General features: G+C 43.4%; 1 protein-coding gene across 1 annotated transcript in view; it reads left to right on the top strand.

Moving 5' to 3' along the window:
• Nucleotides 1-15,463, top strand: part of mRpS29 (mitochondrial ribosomal protein S29) — a 40,848-nt gene extending 25,385 nt beyond the window's left edge. Inside the window, exons 7-9 of the mRNA XM_045751640.2 lie at nt 2,315-2,456; nt 11,161-11,253; nt 15,202-15,463. Of these exons, the coding sequence (XP_045607596.1) occupies nt 2,315-2,456; nt 11,161-11,253; nt 15,202-15,402 (436 nt within the window). The 3' untranslated portion in view covers nt 15,403-15,463. The remainder of the gene's footprint in view (nt 1-2,314; nt 2,457-11,160; nt 11,254-15,201) is intronic.
• The last annotated feature ends 3,351 nt before the right edge of the window (nt 15,464-18,814 follow it).

Raw genomic sequence — 18,814 nt, 5'->3', positions numbered from 1 at the left:
CTTTGTGACAGTAGTTCCTTCATAATTCCAAATATTCATCTTGGGGTCTCCCTGCTATCTATGGTGACTAGTTGTTTTATTCTGTCCTGTATACCTGCTATACTTTTACTGTATGTGCATCACTCATTCTTAAGTTGTATTTCCTAATATTTAAGTTGATATTTGTAGAAAAGTTGGAGTGACCTTTGCTGAGCGCCTCAAAACAGAGTTGACAGAGTTTCCTGGATGGGTGAGTCCTTTCAGACAAAAGGATATAATTCATTTGTGAGCTATTTCTTCATGCCAGAGAGGAGATTGCATCGAGTGTGAGGATGGACTCCAAAGATACAGCTTGAACATTGTTTCCATACACAATTAAGGTTCCAAGGTCACATTTTGTAGGTCCAATATTTCACATCCATACAAACTTAGACATTGATAATTAACTTTTCTTCTGACCAGGATGATCAGGATGACTAAATTCAGTTATGATGACATTTGTTCTGACCTTCAGTCTAATAGCATCAGATAGCATCAGAGAAATTAACAAGTGGACCCCTTGAGGATATAATTATGCCATAGATGCCTAGTAATATTAGTTTAAACTTGTATATCTTGCTGCTTGTGTTTTTTTTCCATTGTCATGGACAGTAAACCCCTGTTAGGCTTATTGAGGTTTCTCCTGATCAGCCTTATTGAGGCTGATCATCCCCGGGATGTGACTGAAAACCATTTGCTAACTCCTAGGTATCTGCAGGCTGCTCCAAGCAATAGCTTAGTAGACCACGCTCTCAAAGGTCAAGCCTGGACCTCTGGCCGGGCTTGGGGAGTAGAACTCTCAGAACCCTATCAAGCAGGTATCTGTTTACTGCTAGGTAAACATAGGGGCACCAGGTATAAGGAAATGTCTCCAAAAGTCTCATCCTGCCCATGAATCGAACCTAGGACCAATCATTTGTGCGCAAACAATGCTGAAGTACAGTATATGTTTGGTTGTATCGTAATATTAATACTTAAACGTTTGGACCCATCTCCACATTCCTGACCATAAACATTCTGGTCATCTCAAGGTTCTGCTCAGTGACACCTAAAATGTTTATACTCGCCTTATGTTTTCTTGGTTAGTTTTTGGTTTATTAACATAACTTTGGTGCCAATGTGTTCACAAATGAATTTGCTACAGTATATATGTAAAATAATATGAGAGTTATTAGATTTTGCTTGATGGTGCAGAATATACAAATTTTTATGGCAATTGCAACATTCCTTATTTATTTGTCAACATAAATAAAATTAAAGCAGGGAAATTTGTGCAAATTATTGATGTATGTTAATGTAAAAATAAAACAGACATAACGTTCATGTTTTTCTGGCACGTAATTTGCAAAGCACAGTAAAAATTCTCACCGAGAGAGCATTTACGGTCTTGAGAGGTAGATAGTTTTTTAAGGTGATCTCTGTATGGTCCCCCTGATAATTTGGTTGTCATCTGATAAGCTATGCCCACACTGCTAACAAAAAATTATTTGTTTAAAAAGTGAACTTTGGGAATTTCCAGAAGGATGACTCATTTTACCATCATCAGAATGCTTAAATATTGTTTGTACACAATGTGAAGTTTGTCTTGTATTGTGTTAGCCAGAATTATTGTTAATTGTCAGCTGTCAATAACTATAAATTTATTTAATCTTTCAAATAGAGTACAGGTTCATTATACGTGCACAAGAAGAAATTTGCCAAAACATATAGAATATGAATTATGAAAATCAAATCAAATGAAGAAGACATAAAAGAGGGCATTGATAATATATAGGCAGGAATTTAATGAGTAGCAACATAATTTGTGGAGTTAGCCTCGGGCTGGTTTAGACTGCTCACCACCATGCTTTACCCAGTATACGATCTGCCAGATGTTTTACATTCAAGTTCCCCATTATTGCTGGTCACACACAAGCACTCAGGCACTAAGGCATTGGTGCCCCTCCATCATTCCACCCAGCCCAGGAAAGTGTTCAGGTGTGTCCTGTACTGTACTGGTTTGGATTGATCTCAATCAGTGTTATTTGATCTTGATGGAGCCTAATTTATCTAAATAAGTTAATTAATTGGATCAGCTAGACTGTCAATCAATTGTCATATTCTGTACTCTTAATTTACTGATGTCTCAAATTATTGTTCAGAGGTCCTGTTCTTCATAAACTCAACTGATATTATGAAGGAGCCTTTTGAGCCTGAATTGTAACTATTTTCAGATGCGTGTGTTGGGTGTCTAATTTTCAGCCACATTATTGTGACCAACTGTCTGTATATGGTGATGTATGATATTGTCTTCCAGATGCAAGGTTGCTGTTGTGGCTGATGGCATCAACACGTTCTTTTGCACATCCTCGCGTTATCGTCTGGAGGATCTGACGTACTTGAATCCAGAGAAATTCACCATCCATCAGGCATTCTTACAACTTTTTGGCAATGATTGGGTTAGTTATGTTTCTTTTGTGTAATTTTTTTTTATATGTAAAACGTTTTTGTATTACTCAACTATACTGTAGGTGGCAGAGCTAGTTATTTCTGGGAGGGCTCCATGGTGGCCCCCCTGTAGCTAGCCACCTGGTTATCTCCACCTATTTCAAATCAAACCAGACTCTTGTGAGTCATGAAAAATCTACCATGGACCAGAGGCCCAAACCTGGCATCCCTCACAGAAGCGCAGAAAGCAGAGGATTCGTGATAACCAAAATTGGGAAATAAGCTACTAGAAAGGTAGAGCAAAACAAAGCAGAAAATAGTAGGGCATGTCTAAACTGCTCAGAAAATTAACATCCAGTAGTTAGGTCATTCACCCATTAGTAGCAACTAATAATCACCAGGTGGCAGCACCAGGGAGCTCCCAGATCATTCAGTGGAGTACCTCAGTCATTTGCATGGTGCAACAAAGTTTAGGCTGCTTCTGCTCCACAGGAACCTTAGCCCGTTAGGTCTTATTTTTTCTAGATAAGTGTTGGCCATTCTTTGGACTCTGTCCTGTGGAGGCCATTTGCTTATGTATTGTTGTTGTTGTTAATATCTGCATTAGAATTTGTTTGCCATGTCCAGAGTCTCCAATGTTCTTGCGGATGGTCTGTCCCAATTCCTTCCTGTTTCCACAGAGTGGACTGTTATGCCACCTCCTTTGTGTAACTTTGAGAGATCTTCAGACTCCCGGGTGTGGACCTCTTTGCATTGGCATGGTCTCGGCCCCTTCCCATATACAAAGCTCCATTCCCCGGTTGTGAGGCCTTCATGGTGGATGCCTTTTGGGCAGACTGGTCGAAGTAGGCGTTCCTGTACCACTTACCCCTAGTCCAGTTGTTGCTCTGAGTCCTACCAGGGTGTTTTTTCTGCATCTCGCTTCTTCCAGCATGTACTTCGCTGGTTTGAACTTCTCCTTTGCTCTTTGCATCTGGAGTTATTGGCGTGTGTGTTGTCATTTATATGGTGCGTGGGTGGCTGGTTTGTTAGTGTCCCACCTCTGTTTTTTCTTGCAATAGCAGTATTAAGGTGCCAGGCACTCATTTCTCCACTAATTCTGTCTTGGTAGATGCCTTGTTGGTTGAGTGTTTCCTTGGTCCCTATTCCAAGCTCACATTTCTCAGGTTGACTACAATGTCATAAAGTCTAACCAGCCTGTGGTCTACTCTCATGCACATGATTTTTACAGATCTGTGGCTTTTGCCACAGTCTTCTCTAACATGTCCTGGGCTGATATTTATGGTCAAAGGTTTTAGTCAGTGTTTGTGGTCCTATTCGGTCGTGTGTTGCTTTGGGCCGTGTCTCCCAGCCTAGGCTTTCTTCTTCGTCCTAGTGCCTGCTGCCAATTTTCCTTCCTGTTAAATCCCAGTTTTGTGCTGTGGTTCTTCAGAGAGCCACTGGGAGCTCTCTCCAGAAATCCAGCATTGAATGTAATGCAATGCTTCTTTCTGGAAGAGCCCCAGTGGCTCTTTGATTCCCCACCTCTCTCCAGGTTCAGTGGTTCATCTTAGGGTTGTTCATCAGCTCCAGAACCGAGATGAGAAGCTGACTTAGAGCTGGGGTCGGGCCACCTGGTAGTGGTTATCAGTAATGTACTAAGAAGTTTTGAATTAGTCTGAGTGAATCCCTTGTTCTGTGTGAATCATTTTCAGAGTTGTTGCACAGTTTTCGATGATTCGTTTTCTGTGAACCCTCCAGTTGTCTGCTAAGCTTTTCTGACTTTTTTGGAGGATTTTTTCCAGTGGCGTGGCAAATTCACTCTCCCTGTGCCTTTATAAGGGGACCAAGTTCTGGCTCTAGTCCCAGGTAGGCCAAACAGAACTTTCATGACTGATGTGACCATTTAGTAATTTCAACAAGATAGCATAAGGGAGTCACTGGGGTTTCTCCAAAAAGAGGTGCTTCATTCCATTTAATGCTGGGTTTATTGCTTTGGGGAGTCCACTGGTTACCTCTGTTCAACCGAGGTTTGCAACCTGTTTTGGGCCAGTGTTAGTTTGGGTGTTTGCATCTTTGTCTGCTATGTTTTCCCAGCACTGTTTTTCTTCTTTTCTGGGAGTTCCTGGCTTCTGCTCTCCACTGCTCCTGGTGGGTCTGCTTCTTTTTATTTTGTTTTTTGTGTCGTGATAGTAACAGAGATCCACTGTAGAGCTCTCTCAGAAAACATGCACTAGGGATAATGAAACTCCTCTTCCTGGTGGGACCTTGGTGGCTCCTCGGACCCTCCCTTGCCATTTTCAGGTGCGTCAGTTGGTTGCCCTTGGTGTGCTCATGATGGAAGGGGCTCCACCGCCTGATCTGGGAACTCCCCAGTGCTGCCACTTAGTGATGGTCAGTTGCTAATATCAGTTGAAAACCCTAGGTACTGGGTGCCTCATTTTCTGAGTTGTTTACAAGTGCCAACTCTTGTCTGTTTTGTTTTGTTCTTCCTTTCTTGTGGTTTATGTCTTGGATAGGGTGGTCTAGCATACCCTGCTCTGTGCCTCTGAGAGGGCTAGGTTTTAGCTGCTAGTTCCCAGTAGGCTTTTAGCCTTGATTAAACTTACAAACATTCAATGGGAAACTGTTCTAATTAATAAAAATCCCATGCAATGAATAGAATAACTGACTTCCGAAGCATATAAAGTCGTTCCAGAACGTTTGTTTATGGAAAGCAAGAAAGTGGACCAATGTAGAAAGAGAAAACAAACGGCACTACAAAAGAAGGAAAACGGAAATGCTGTAGCAGACATGACTATCCCTACAAAGAAGGAATAATTGAAACAGGGAGATTGAAGAAATTCAGCAGACTGAAGCAATCATATCAGATTAAAGAAATGTAATTTGAACATAAAGCCATACAAGAGATAAAGAAAAACTCAAAATATTTCTTCACATATGTAAAATCAAAAGCAAAAATCAGCGTCAGTATTGGACATATTCTTACAAGTGAAGGTTCATACACAGAGGATGATAAAGAAATTAGTGAAATCCTTAAAAAATCAGTATGAGGACATGTTTAGCACCTCCCAATAAACAACATAAAAGTGGAAGATCCAGACAGTTTCGGTATGCGCGATATCCTAACCCTTGAAAATATAACCGATATTAACCCATACGCTGCAGATTTTGAAAGAAAAATTAACTCGCATGCCCATGCACTTAGCCCTGGGTCCAGACTTATTTAATTCAATATTTATAAAAGAAATGCAAAGTGCCAGTAGCACAGGTTCTCATCCTGTGCTACTGAGGTGCCAGTATTAAGTTTTGTGCTGTCTTATTGGGCACAAAAGACTTTCACTTTACACTTTCCATGAAAAATTTAACGGAAACCAATGACCTCCACAACAAGGCCAACATGGATCTGGTGTGGGAAGATCATGCCTCTCGCAGCTCCTTGACCACTCCATCAAAATCACTGAGGCATTAGAAGAAAAACAAAATGTTGATGTGGTATACATGGACTTTACAAAGAAAGGCATTTGATAAATGTGACCATGGGGAGCCGGTCGGCCGAGCGGACAGCACGCTGGACTGTGATCCTGTGGTCCCGGGTTCGATCCCGGGCGCCGGCGAGAAACAATGGGCAGAGTTTCTTTCACCCTATGCCCCTGTTACCTAGCAGTAAATAGGTACCTGGGTGTCAGTCAGCTGTCACGGGCTGCTTCCTGGGGGTGGAGGCCTGGTCGAGGACCGGGCCGTGGGGACACTAAAGCCCCGAAATCATCTCAAGATAACCTCAAGATGGGGTGATAGCACAAAAAATGAGGTCAGTGGGAATAACAGGTAAAGTAGGATAGTGGATATTAAATTTTCTGTCGAACAGAACAGAGTAACAATCAACCAAATAAAATCGAGTCCAAGTACTGTACCTCGGGGTACAGTCCTTGAACCAATAATTTTCCTTATTCTCATATCAGATATAGACAAAAATATAAGTCACAGCTTCAAATCATCTTTTTCAGATGACACAAAAATCAGCATGAAAATTACTTCTGTTCATGAATTAAAAACTATAAGCAGATATTAATAAAGTTTTCAACTGGGCAGCAGAAAATAACATGATGTTTAACAGTGATAAATTCCAGATACTCAGGTTTGGTAAAAATGAGGACATTAAACATAATACAGGGTACAAAACACAATCAGATTTGCCCATAGTAGGAAAGGAGTATGTCAAGGATCAGGGAATAATGATGTCTGATGACCTAACGTTTAGAGAGCATAACCAAGCAAATATTGCGTCAGCCAGAAAAATGAGAGGATGGATTACGAGAACTTTCAATTCCAGGGATTCCATCACAATGGTTGTACTATTCAAATCACTTGTGCTGTCCCGTCTTCAGTACTGCTCAGTACTCACTTAGCGAGTATCAACTTCAGAGTAGGGGAGATTGCTGAAATAGAGGGAGTTCAGAGAACATGTATGGCATACATATAGATGCGTTAAAGCACCTAAATTATTGGGATTGTCTCAAAGCTCTCCAAATGTACCGCTAGAAAGGAGACGAGAGAGATATCAAATGATATACAAATGGAAAATACTGGAGGGTCAGGTCCCAAATCTACACAGTAAAATAACAACTTACTGGAGTAAACGACATGTAAGAAAATGCAAAATAGAACCAGTGAAGAACAGGGGTGCCATAAGCACAATCAGAGAACACTATAAACATCAGAGATCCATGGTTGTTCAACATCCTCCCAGCAAGTATAAGAAATATTGCCGGAACAACCGTGGACATCTTCAAGAGAAAACTAGATAGTTTTCTTCAAGAAGTGCTGGACCAAACAGGCTGTGGTGGATATGTTGGCCTACAGGCCCACATATCCACCAGCCTGGTGGACCAAGCTCTCACAAGTCAAGTCTTACAAGTGGGGAGTAGAAGAACTCCCAGAACCCCATCCTGGTACAATCAATTAGGTGTGAAGGTAACCAGATAGCTTGCAACAGGAAGCCATGAAGGACCCACCAGAAAAAGGCATTTCATTACATTTAATGCTGGTTTCTATGGAGAGCCCCTTCGGCTCCTCGGAGTTATACTGGGCTGATGTGTATGTATTAGACCGCTGCAACAGTCAACTGATGGAGTTCTAGGCCTACCGGGGACCAGTGCCAAAACCAGGCCCCCCTGAGAGAGGAACGAGAAGCAATGGTCTATAGACACCCTAGTGTAGTTGGAAGCAGTCGATATCTGCCATCAACCAGGTCAGGCACCCAGAAAGGTAGGAATCCCAAAACAAACTACTGCTGGTGAAAAATTGCTAACCAAAAGCCGAATGAGGGAAACAGAACTCCCTAATCAGAAAACAAGCAAATAAGCATGACGTCACCATAGCCGCTGCGCCGTTGTCTGCGCAACTCCCCCCTCCCTGGGAGGGGGGGAAGGAGCCGGTCCCAGACCTCCCGCACCGGCTACCCAACCCCAGTTCAGTGGCGGTCTATCGAATCCAGCTCCATCCTTTTGAGCAGTGCTGTCCATAGCGTTGTTGTTCTGTGTGGTGGTGTGTGAGCCAGGAGTAACATTAGAGTACTAGGGCTGCATGCACCCAGGGCCACCTTTCCTAAGTGTCCTGTAAGTACTGCCCTTGCGGTTTAGGGTTATCTTCCATTTGGGAATCTACCTCCGTTCTTTTGTTGTTCGGTGATTGCCCACCCTTGGGGATCAGCTGGGGGTGGTTCTTATTCCTGCTTTACCTTGGGTAGGAGGTAGTATCATCACTGGCCGGGGCGCAAGGTACTGTGCAGCTGTGATATATGCATAGCAGCCGGTTCTGTTCTCCTGGGGACATTGTGCCTTTGCAGGGTTTTCTTTTTCTTTTCTTTTGTTTTTCCTGGTGTGGCTGTAGAACCACTAGTATGATTTTGGTGGCCCTCCGCTAGGTCCCCGTGATTGCACACATCATAGGGGTTCAGCTTTAGTCTGTTTGCTTGGTAGCTCTGAGATAACTGGTTAGCAGTACCTTGCCTAGGGGTTTCCTTAGCAGTCACCCTAAGGGCCCTGGAAACCCCCATTGGGGGCTCATCAGTCCGATGGACGAGACCTTCGAGTCCCATCACGGTTCGTGCGAGTTTGAAGGTTGCTCTGTTCCCTTATCTCAGGATGACTCAGACTTGGCTCTTACGCGGTGTCCAAACCCGAGGGTCTTCCTGCTACTCTACCTCTTTCAGCAGATCGGTCCGGTCCGGTACGGGGATGGTTCGTTCTTCTCCGATCTTCTCATCTGGTCTTTTTGACGCGGGTTTATCACCACTTGTATGGCGATCAGGTGGCTCAGTTGATGGTGTCCCACCTGCGAGTTTTGTCATGGCAGCAGTATAAAGTTTCCTGGCTTTTGGCACTTCTTGACTCTTTGTAGGTTGTCTTCGATTTCTGATCGGGTTGTTTTGTCCTTTCTCTCTTGGTTGTTTGGTTGTTTCAGGGCCGTCATCTTATGCTGAATACTGTCACTTTGTATTGTGCAGCGCTAGCGGAGCCGTTTCGGCTTGAGTTCGGGGTGGATGTCACTTCTTCTCCATTCCACGATCTTTCTCGGACGTTGTTTCACCTCGGGCCTGCCCATGCGCCACTTGAGCCGTACTAGTTGTTGAACCGGGTGCTCTCTTTTCTCTCTTCTCGGTTTGTTGTGGCACCTTTGGTTTGTTGTGGGCCCCTTTGGTTCAGGACTGTTTTTCAAAAGCTCTTTTCTTGTTGGCATTGGCCTCTGGGGGTCAGGTTGGGGAGCTTCATGCTCTCCTCTAGGGCAGGGGTTTCTGCTCTTTCGGGCCTGGTGGTCATTTTGTTCATTTGCAGCCGTCTCCTTTTCTGGCGAAGAATGAGACTGCAGCTTTCCAGAGGGGTCCTTGGGTTGTTGATGCTTGGTTGATTTGGCTGGGGGTACATCATGTTTTGTGTCCGGTTGCGGCACTTTGCCGCTATTTGCGTGCCACAGCCTCCGTGGCAGGGAACGTGCTTTAGGACCTGGGGACCTGGGCCCCGCGCCCGGTTCCAGGGCGCGGGTCTTCCAGGTCGTCCACAGGGTTATTCGGTCCAGCCAGCCTGTGGTCTATCCCCGTACCCATGGTGTTTGTAAGTTTGCGGCTTTGGCTGCTGCTTTTGGTACTGTAATATGTCCTAGGCTGACATTTGGGCACGGGGGGCTTTTAAAGGTCGAACAGGGTCGTGGTTGTACGGTACCTCATTAATGTTCCTAGCCCTTCTCGGGCATGTGTAGCTTTGGGTCGCAGGTTACAGCCAGTTGTCTCAACTTCAAGTTGAGGAGGGATTGGCGGCCGCCTCCTGGGTAAGTCCTCTTTTTCCTTTATCTTTGGTTAGGTAGCTCGAGGAGCTAAAGGGGCTCTCCATAGAAAATCAGCGTTGAATGTAATGAAACGCTATTTTCTGGCGAGACCTGGAAGCTCTCCAGCATCTCTCCCTCCCTCCAGTCTGTAGTTTTTTCACATTTTTGATGTTCAGCCTCTGAACTGGGGTTGGGTTGCTGGCGTGGGAGGTCTGGGGCCCCCCTTCCCCCTCCCGGGAAGGGGGGAGTTGTGCAAACAGTGGCATGGTGGCTGTGGTGACGTCATGCTTGTTTTCTGGTTGGGGAGTTCTGTTTGCTCGTTCGGCTTTCAGTTAGCAATTTTTCACCAGCTGTAGTTTGTTTTGGAATTCCTACCTTTCTGGGTGCCTGATCTGGTAGAGGCAGATATAGACTGCTTCCATCTACACAGGGGTGTCTATAGGCCATTGTTTCTCTTGCCTCTCTGAGGGGCCAGGTTCTGGCGCTGGTCCTCAGTAGGCCTAGAGCTCCTTCAATTGACTGTTGCTACGGTCTGAAATACAGAGAAACCTCGGTTAACGAATTTAATCCATTCCAGCACCGAGCTCGTCATGTGAAACAGTTGTCTTGCAAAACAAATTTCCCCATTTAAAATAATGGAATGGAAATACAATTAAGCCGTTCCACCCCCAAAAAACATCAAAATGAAATTTTGTTTGAAATATGAAATTGCTTGGTAACCTTGGTAACTCTTTAGCCACATCAAGCTTCTTAAATTCTTCCTTCCTCTTCAAGATGGTGCAGATTGTTAACGAGGACCTGCCATACTCCCTGACGAGATCAGTCACACGAATACCATGCTCGTGCTTCGCTATGATTTCCTTCTTCAGATATACAGTAATTGTGTCTTTCCTCCTCTTGACAACACTATCTTTAGCAAGCAGCTTCTTTGGCGACATCATGGGTTACGAATTGTAGTCACAAAACCACAAAAATACAAAGAAAAGCACAAATAAATGCAGAGGGATGCTTTTCCTGCGCGATAAAACAACACTGTCGGAGGAGGCGTCTGAGAATTTACGAGAACCAGCGGGAACGCTAGGAAGCACCACGTGGTTTTCTCGTTAGCCGAGTGGAAGCTCGTCAATCGAGACAAATTTTCTGCAAGTGGCTCGCTCGTTACCTGAAATGCTTGTAGATGGGGCTGCTCGTTACCTGAGGTTCCTCTGTATATCCATCAGCCCGGTATAGCTTTGGGGAGCCGTCAGGTCTTGCCCAGAAAATGGCATTTCATCACATTCAATGCTGTTTTTTTTGTATTGGTGCTTTTCAGCCCATTGTATTTCACTCCATAAATATTTGTATTTGTTTTTATTAAACTTGGTTTATTACATGTCCATTATAATAATAAAAATATAAAAATTTTCTCAACAGAGAAATGGAATTGTAGTTGGATCTGTTGATAGATTAGCCAATGATGGGCACCGACGAGATTCTTATTTGCCACGATATCTCCTGCGACAGAAGGTTAGTTATGATGATTTATTATCATTTTTTTATGTTTCATTTTTGCAATATTTCTATCCCTTTATGAAAATGGGTAGATTTATACCTATTGCCATTTATTTATATTATTTCTAAAAGATAAATCTAATGAAGAAAATTAACATTTGTTGTACACTGCTTTGTGACTGTAACACATAGAATGCCATGGCTTGTATGCGTATTGTTGTGTTATGTATATTCTGTATATTTAAAGCACACACTACCTTATATATTGAGTTTAGCCATTTTTTCTAGGATGAACCCCTCAGTAGCTGTCCGATGCATTGGTATAGCAAAGCTTTAGGAATTACGCCACACTTTTAAGACACATGCTGGCCTACTCACAGCCAATAGCAGAACACACAAGAACATAAGAAAACAAAAATAAAGAAAACTGCAGAAAGTCTGTTGAACTGTGTACAACAGCTTCTTTCTGGGAGGGCCCCTATGGTAGCTCCTTGGTGCTAGCTACCTGGATAGCTCCATCCATTTCAATCCACACTAGGCCCTAGAGAGTCATTGTTAGCCTACTGGGGACCAGAGGCCAAAACCTGGCCCCCTCTACAGAGGCACAGGAAGCAAAGAATATTAAATCACTCGTAACCAAGAAAAAGCTACTAGAAAGATGGGCAAAAACAAAACACACAATCAACAAGATAAATTCTGCATAGAAAAAGAGACAACAAACCCCTGAAATTATTGAACCACCCAGTCAAGAAGCAATTCACTCATTAGTTCACCTGCACACTTCCAGGGGACTGTGTACCTTCCTTCCTCAATCCCCTAGTCTTGATATGCCGGTCATTTTGCCTGGAGCGACACTCCTAAGATGTTGCAGTTATGCTCCTCGTTCCCACTTTAGTTCTCTTAAGAGTCCCAGTTTTTCAGGTAAATTTTGGCCATTCTGGACATTCTTCTTTGTCCTATGAGGCTATTTGCTTGTCTTTATTCTGTTTTAGTATTTGCTTCAAAATGCATGTTTGTTTATGTTTGCATTCTTGTGGGACTCTGATTAACTGTTTACCTGGAACTGCTTGTGTCTAGAGTGATCATTTCTAGGTATTTGCTGGTGTTACCCCTGCCAAGCTAGGGTTACGTTACCTAGTGGGTTCAGGTGGCTGTCTCTTGAGAGGCCAGCATCTTGAGGATGGAGCCTCACCCTGAGCAGTGCATGGGTCTTCAACTCCTCTGTGAGATTTTTTGTTCATCTGAAGGTAGCACAGGGTACTAATATGCTTGTTTTACAATGCACCACTCATGCCCTTAATATCTACCTTCTATATATGCCCCTAGGCTATTTTAGGTGTTTGTAATAATCTGAGAGAGGCCCCTATGTCAAGTGCTTCCGGCTTGGTCTATCTTTTGGGACTTGGAAAGCCCTTTGCAGTTTTGGGGCATTCATTATGGACTGGCTCTCCATTTCTGCTTTCACTGGGTGTGAGTTGAAAGGATTTTCCTCAATGTTGCTGTATTCCAGTGACCATTCTTATTGCCTATTGGGTGTGGGAATCCATTTCACCTAACGGCCTGTGATGTGTTGTCATTGGATCTCCGTTGTAGCTGAACCTCCCTCTATAGACTCTGCTTACAGGCAGCTGCCATTTTACAGGTCAGTTTTTCCCATTTACATTGGTTGCAGTTTGCATTGATGTGGTTGCCTCAGTCAGCTCTTTTGTCTTTATTTGGGTTTGGAGCAGTTGGTACTTTCTGCTCTCTCGCCTGCTCAGGTTCCTCCTCTTGATGGGGTTTTGGGATTTCTCTGCTTGTCTCAATTTTTGGTTTTCCCTTCAGCTCATGATTCTTTCTTAAAGCAGTGTTCTTGTTGGCCCCTACCTCGAGCTGCCATGTGGGGGAGCTTCTTTGGCAACATGGCTCTAGTATTTTTTTTCAGCATTCTACAGTATTTCTTTTCTGATGGAAAATGAATCTGCTGGCTTCTAGAGGGGTCTATTGGTGATTGATGTTTGGTTGGTCTGGCCAGGGGTGCATCACATTTTGTGTCAGGTGTCTGCTCTTTGCCATTATCTGTGGTCTACTGGTTCTTCCCAGTTGATGCTTTGTTGTTGACATTGTTGGGGGAGTTCTTTTGGTAACTTTAAGGCATCAATATTTCCCTATAACCAGCAATGGTCTGTTTTATCTTGCTGACTTTGTGAATGCTTCTCCAGTGGTGGCAGACATGATTAAAATTGATTTCCTTGGTTCCTGTTCCAAGGCTTGCATTTCCCAGATCATCTGCAGTGTCATTTAGCTTTGTTGGCTTTCTTTGTTATGTCTGCAGCTCTCATCTATGCTCGGGGCTTTTGGAAAGTCATTTGGGTGATGGCCTTACACTCTTTGTTCGTCCCTCAGTTTTGTCATGTGTGTTGTGCTGTTTCATTTTGCACACAGCTGGTGCTACTCTTCTTTGTGCCCCCCATTTCTGCTTACTTCTTCCACGGATCAGCTAATGTCAGTCATTTATTCTAAAAAAGTGACCTTCTCTACCAAGGTTGCTAATGTGAAGTATAGGGAACTATAGAGGAGGCCTCCCAGAAATTAACTATTTAATGTAGTGAAACTCCATTTTCTGGTGTGTATTCTATGTAGCTCCCCATCCCAACCCAGTTCCTTTTTTTCATCTGAGGTTCAGTGGGGTTCTGTTCTCGTGGTTTATGAGTGAGGTGGCAGGCTGGTAGTGACCCTGATTTACCTGGGCCACCATCTCTATGGTCAGACAAATAATATTTAGTGTATTTAATCCAAAGCAACTATAATTTCCTCTGTTTACCTTAGGGGTTCCTAATTTCCCTCAAACAGATGTTTGTATGGTTGTGCCCATCATTTTGGGGGGATTTTTCTTGGTACACAGTATTGGATTGATCTTTGATCTCTGAGTGCCCCCTTACCTAATGGAGTGAGCCAGATTCTGGTCCTTTCTCTTGCTTGGCATGAATGGGCCTCAGAGGCCTGGTGTGTTCTAAATCATGACAGTACCACTTAGCACTTTCGCCCGGGCATGACGCAGCATTGCGTCATCCGTTTACTGTCGGTAATGCCGGGGATGACGCAGCATTGCGTCATCCACTTTAAATAATCACCAAAAATCAGGTTTTTATCCGATTTTTTTGGGACTGATTTTAAAATGCGCGCCGATGTCTTCCCATTTTCTTTGTTGAGCCTCGTGGCCCTCAGGCGGCTTGGCACACGCCGTGGGCCCATTGTTTTCGCTCCACTGTTGTGACCAATGTCGCCTCCCCTCGCATCTCAAACGTGTGAACATTTCGGCTATTTTCCATGGCTATATTTCTTACTGCGGCTTTAGAAACTATCTACGCTTACTCCACGTTGGAAAGTGATCATGAACAAGGCCCTTCCAGGAAGAAAATTGCGAAAGAAAGGCTTGAAAAGGGCGGGAATTGGGAGTGTAGCTGGAAGGCGTCTGAGCGCTCACTTACGGCTAACGCGTAGCCCGTCTTCAACTCGTCGGCGGTTGGAGCGTGACCAGGTTTTTTATTTTATATGCTAATGTTCCTCTAGAGAATTCTATTGCGAACCCATTGAGACCAAAATTGAGGTGACCAGAGTGAAAATAGTGAAAACATTTTATCGCGTTTGCGTGCTCCTGGGTAACTCGTTCGCACTTTCTCTGTTTGCTGCGGGTAATTAGCCGGGCTTTTGGAGTTTATATACATTTAGTGCTGTAGAGAATTCTAGTGCGAACACAATGATACAAAATTTAATCTCGTAGGACGAGAATTAAGGTGACAAAGTTGAAGAGAGTATACACTTTTCAGAATTTACGCGCGCTCCCGTGACACCCTGGGTCCCATATCGCACAGTTGAGGGGTGGCGCGCTGGGTACGCCAAAGTGTTAAGTATAAGGAGCTTCTGAGGGCTCGCCAGAGAGAAGCCTTTCATTATAATGAATGCTTTAATTTTTATTTTCAGGGATGGGAGACATTAGACCCTTTTATTCCCATTCTGGTGTCAAACTACAATGAATTGGAAATGCAGAGCATTGTGGATTATTATGTTGACCGGCGTTGGCTGCAGAACGAGAAGGGAGCTTCAGATGTTGGACGATGGGAACTGGCTTCCCTTAGTGGTTGTAATCCATATACCTTAATGCATGTAACTAAATCACTTTAACAGAATAAAATGGAGAAATAGCAGTGTACAGTTATTTAATAAAATATAGAACCAAAACAATCATTGTTGTTTAATTAATGATGATGTAAAAAAATTAGCTTTCCCTGATGGCTCTAACTAAAGATATATATTGTGCTGTTAAGTTGGAAATACTGCGTTATATTTTTTTATGTGAATGCCTGCCCTAATTGTTGTGTTGAAACATTGTAGATGATTGAGTTTTGAGAACTTTTAAAAAAATATTAAAATTGAATGGAAATAAAGCTCATGCCTTACAGATGGCCTGAAACTGTTTGCTTGTCAAAAACACTACTTTTATCAGCTTCAGAACAAGTCCTGTAGGCTGAGTGGTTCAGGTAATTACCTAAGTGTAGTTACATGATGAGAGCTACGCTCGTGGGTGGGTAAGGTATCGTATTTTGGGGGGCTCCTCAGTGGTGGCAGAGCCTAATTGTGACGTGACTCAGTTGTGCAACTATACTGGGCAGGTGGAATGTGGCACGCACTTCACATTAAAAAAAACGGCTGCATTGGCCTTTGCAGTGGGAAAATTGCACAGGAGTGAAGGAATATTCAACTGAAAAATTAGGAAAATTTACTCAAATATCAAAATGAACAAAATATATGAAAATATACAACACACCTGAGCTAACATACTTGGCTAGGACACATGAGAAATAATCACTCAAATTCATATACAAACATAAGTTAACACAAAACAAAAGGGTGACACAAAGTATTTACATTAACAGTTACAACTTGGACGCGAAGCAGTTGTAGGCAGGCGTCGCATTGAGGCAGTAATGTTCCTTCCCTGAGCACCTGAGAGATACTGCTGAGGTGACCGAGGTCATGGGTATTTATACCCCTGATGGTGACGTCACATCCTTTGTCACCAAGGCTTGGAACAAGGAGCCAGCAGCGTAACAGGTGGTTACCTAGACGTAACAAGGAAACGGCAAGTCTTGCAGCTGCACACCTGCCTGGGGTTCTTGGGCTGGGTGGAGGGTGTACTGGTGGTGGTGTCCAGACATTCGTCTGGGTTGAACTCCATACTGGTTGTAATATGCTGTATTCAGAGTGATGAGCAATGAAGGTAAGAAGGAAGAGGCAGTTTCCTCTGCTATGCTAGGGAATTATGTGACACTAATGCATACATTAAGGTATTTTTGGGAGAGCCCCCCTTGTTGTTCCCTGAAGTTACATTGCTGATACAGTGCCAAGCTACTAGATGCTATCAGTCATGGAGTTCTTTTAGGGCTTACTGGGGACAGTGAGCGAGAACCCCGCTAAAGAGGCACAGAGAGCAGTGTCACTATGATCAAATTGTCAGTGAATTTTAATCATGTTTGCCACCACTGGAGAAGCACCCACAAAGTCAGAGAGATAAAACAGACCACTGCTAGTTATAAGGAAATATTGATGCCTTAAACTTGCTAATAGAACTCTCCCAACAATGTAAACAAAAGATTGAAAAGTTATGAAACTAGCACAAGCTCGTTCACCCCACTGACCTCCCTTGTTTGTGGGAAAGAGGGAAGCAAAGCTGGTCAGCCAGTTGCTCCAACCCATTGTTGCTGATGGTAGACAGTGTAAGGTGCTCCCTCTTTTGCTCTGGCTCCCATGTTCCATTTCAGCTAAGAGGTGGTTTTTGCCATTGTGGCTGTTCCAATGCACATTTGTGTTGTGTAACCCAGGAGTATAGAGTGCTTGGAGCTGCATGTGCACTGGGTTGTCTTCCCTGTGCACATGCACAGTGAAGAAAACTTTTCTTTCTTCCCTAGCACTGTCCTTGTGCTGCCAGGGTCCTCTTCGTTGGAGCACTCAGGATTAGCTCCTTTAGAGGGCTTCCTCGCTTGTGGTGGTCCTCGCCCTGGGTATGGCCATTAATTTTTGGCTTTCTGTCTTCTCTGGGGGTCAGGAGTGAGTTTTGGCTGGCTTGACACACTGGAATTTGTGTAACCTAACAACAATACACTGAGGTAGGCCCTCTGAGGGTCCAGTGAGCTGAGATGGTCTAATTATACCTGCTTCAGGGACTATTCAACTCTTGTCTTCTTGCATTCCAAACTTCTTGCTAAAAAAAAAAAAAAAAATCTGTTCCCTTATTTGGAATGATGCAGCACAGTGATTCCTGCAGGTCCATTCCCTGTAGATCTGAAATATCTCTGTACACCCTGAAAAATCCCTGTGGGCTCAGTGGTACATTGAGTGTCCCTGCTGAACCCGCACTAGCCTTGAGAAACTTCTAGGGTTGTCCATTGCCTGTGCCACAGGCATCATGGTGGATGCCATGATGCCTGTGATGGGTTGGTGACACCTTTGACTCTGAGCCATGTGGGACTTGTTTTCTGCATGTTGCTCACCTACCAGTCCCTTGTGATAATGATCGGGGTTTTCAGGCAGTAACTTCTTTACTATTTAGGTTTTCTGTTTTACAGTGGGCTGGGTTTTGTTCCCGGGGCCAGGTTCTGGCTCATGGCTCCCGGTAGGCCTAAAAGAATTCTATGACTGATGGCACCTAGTAATTTGGCAATATATTTGGCCAGCCCGAAACGTTTTGCGTAATAGTGGCTTTAGGCATTGTATGTACTAGCTCTATCTATAAACCCATCAACTTTTGTATCTCACCTTGTATGTATGTACTTTACCTGAATAAATATTTGTATTTGTTTGTTTGTATATCACCACTATAGCTTCAGGAAGCCACCTGCGCTCACCCAGAAATTGGCATTTCATTACATTCAATGCTGGGATTTTAATCTGGTTCATATGGATTCAAAGGCAAATGCTTGCTGCAAGTCTTGCCTGTAGATGTGCAGTTTTCAGCCATTTTCGGGAGTCTAGTTTGTCTATTTCCCTCTTTCAATCCATCGTACTTAAAAACAAAAAAAAAGTTCTGGAGTGGGTCTTTGTAGCTAGATGCATTGAGATAGGTTGGTAGTAGTTAGTACTAACAAGTTTTGAGTTAGTTTGAGTGAATCTCATGTTGTGTGTGAATCATTTGCAACAACCCGTCCTTAGACCAAGTCCATTCCCTCCAGTGGTCGACCCCAAAGATACATTCATAAATTTTAATATGCTGCTCATTCAAAATAGGAATGTACTCAAATATAAATTAATATTATAATATATTAGCATATTGTGCATATATAGGCATTGGTTAGGTTAGGCGTTTAGATTTTGTTGGCGATTATTTGTACTGTATTTTTAGTACGTGGCTGAAGCATCTACAGTGTTGTGGTTCGAACTAAAGACATCAGCGAACTACTTATTCCGGAAGTGTTCAGACGTCATCAGTTATGTTGTGTGTAAACCATTTTTCATTCATAAACAGGGAGTTTGGCAGGTGCATGGAATAGATTTTGCCTTTGTTTATGGGGATGGGCTGTTTGCATTGTTGTTTGCCAGT

The sequence above is a fragment of the Procambarus clarkii genome, chromosome 23, assembly GCF_040958095.1.
Source record: "Procambarus clarkii isolate CNS0578487 chromosome 23, FALCON_Pclarkii_2.0, whole genome shotgun sequence".
In the NCBI taxonomy this organism is placed as follows: Eukaryota; Metazoa; Arthropoda; class Malacostraca; order Decapoda; family Cambaridae; genus Procambarus; species Procambarus clarkii.
This window is presented reverse-complemented; position numbering and strand designations above follow the sequence as displayed.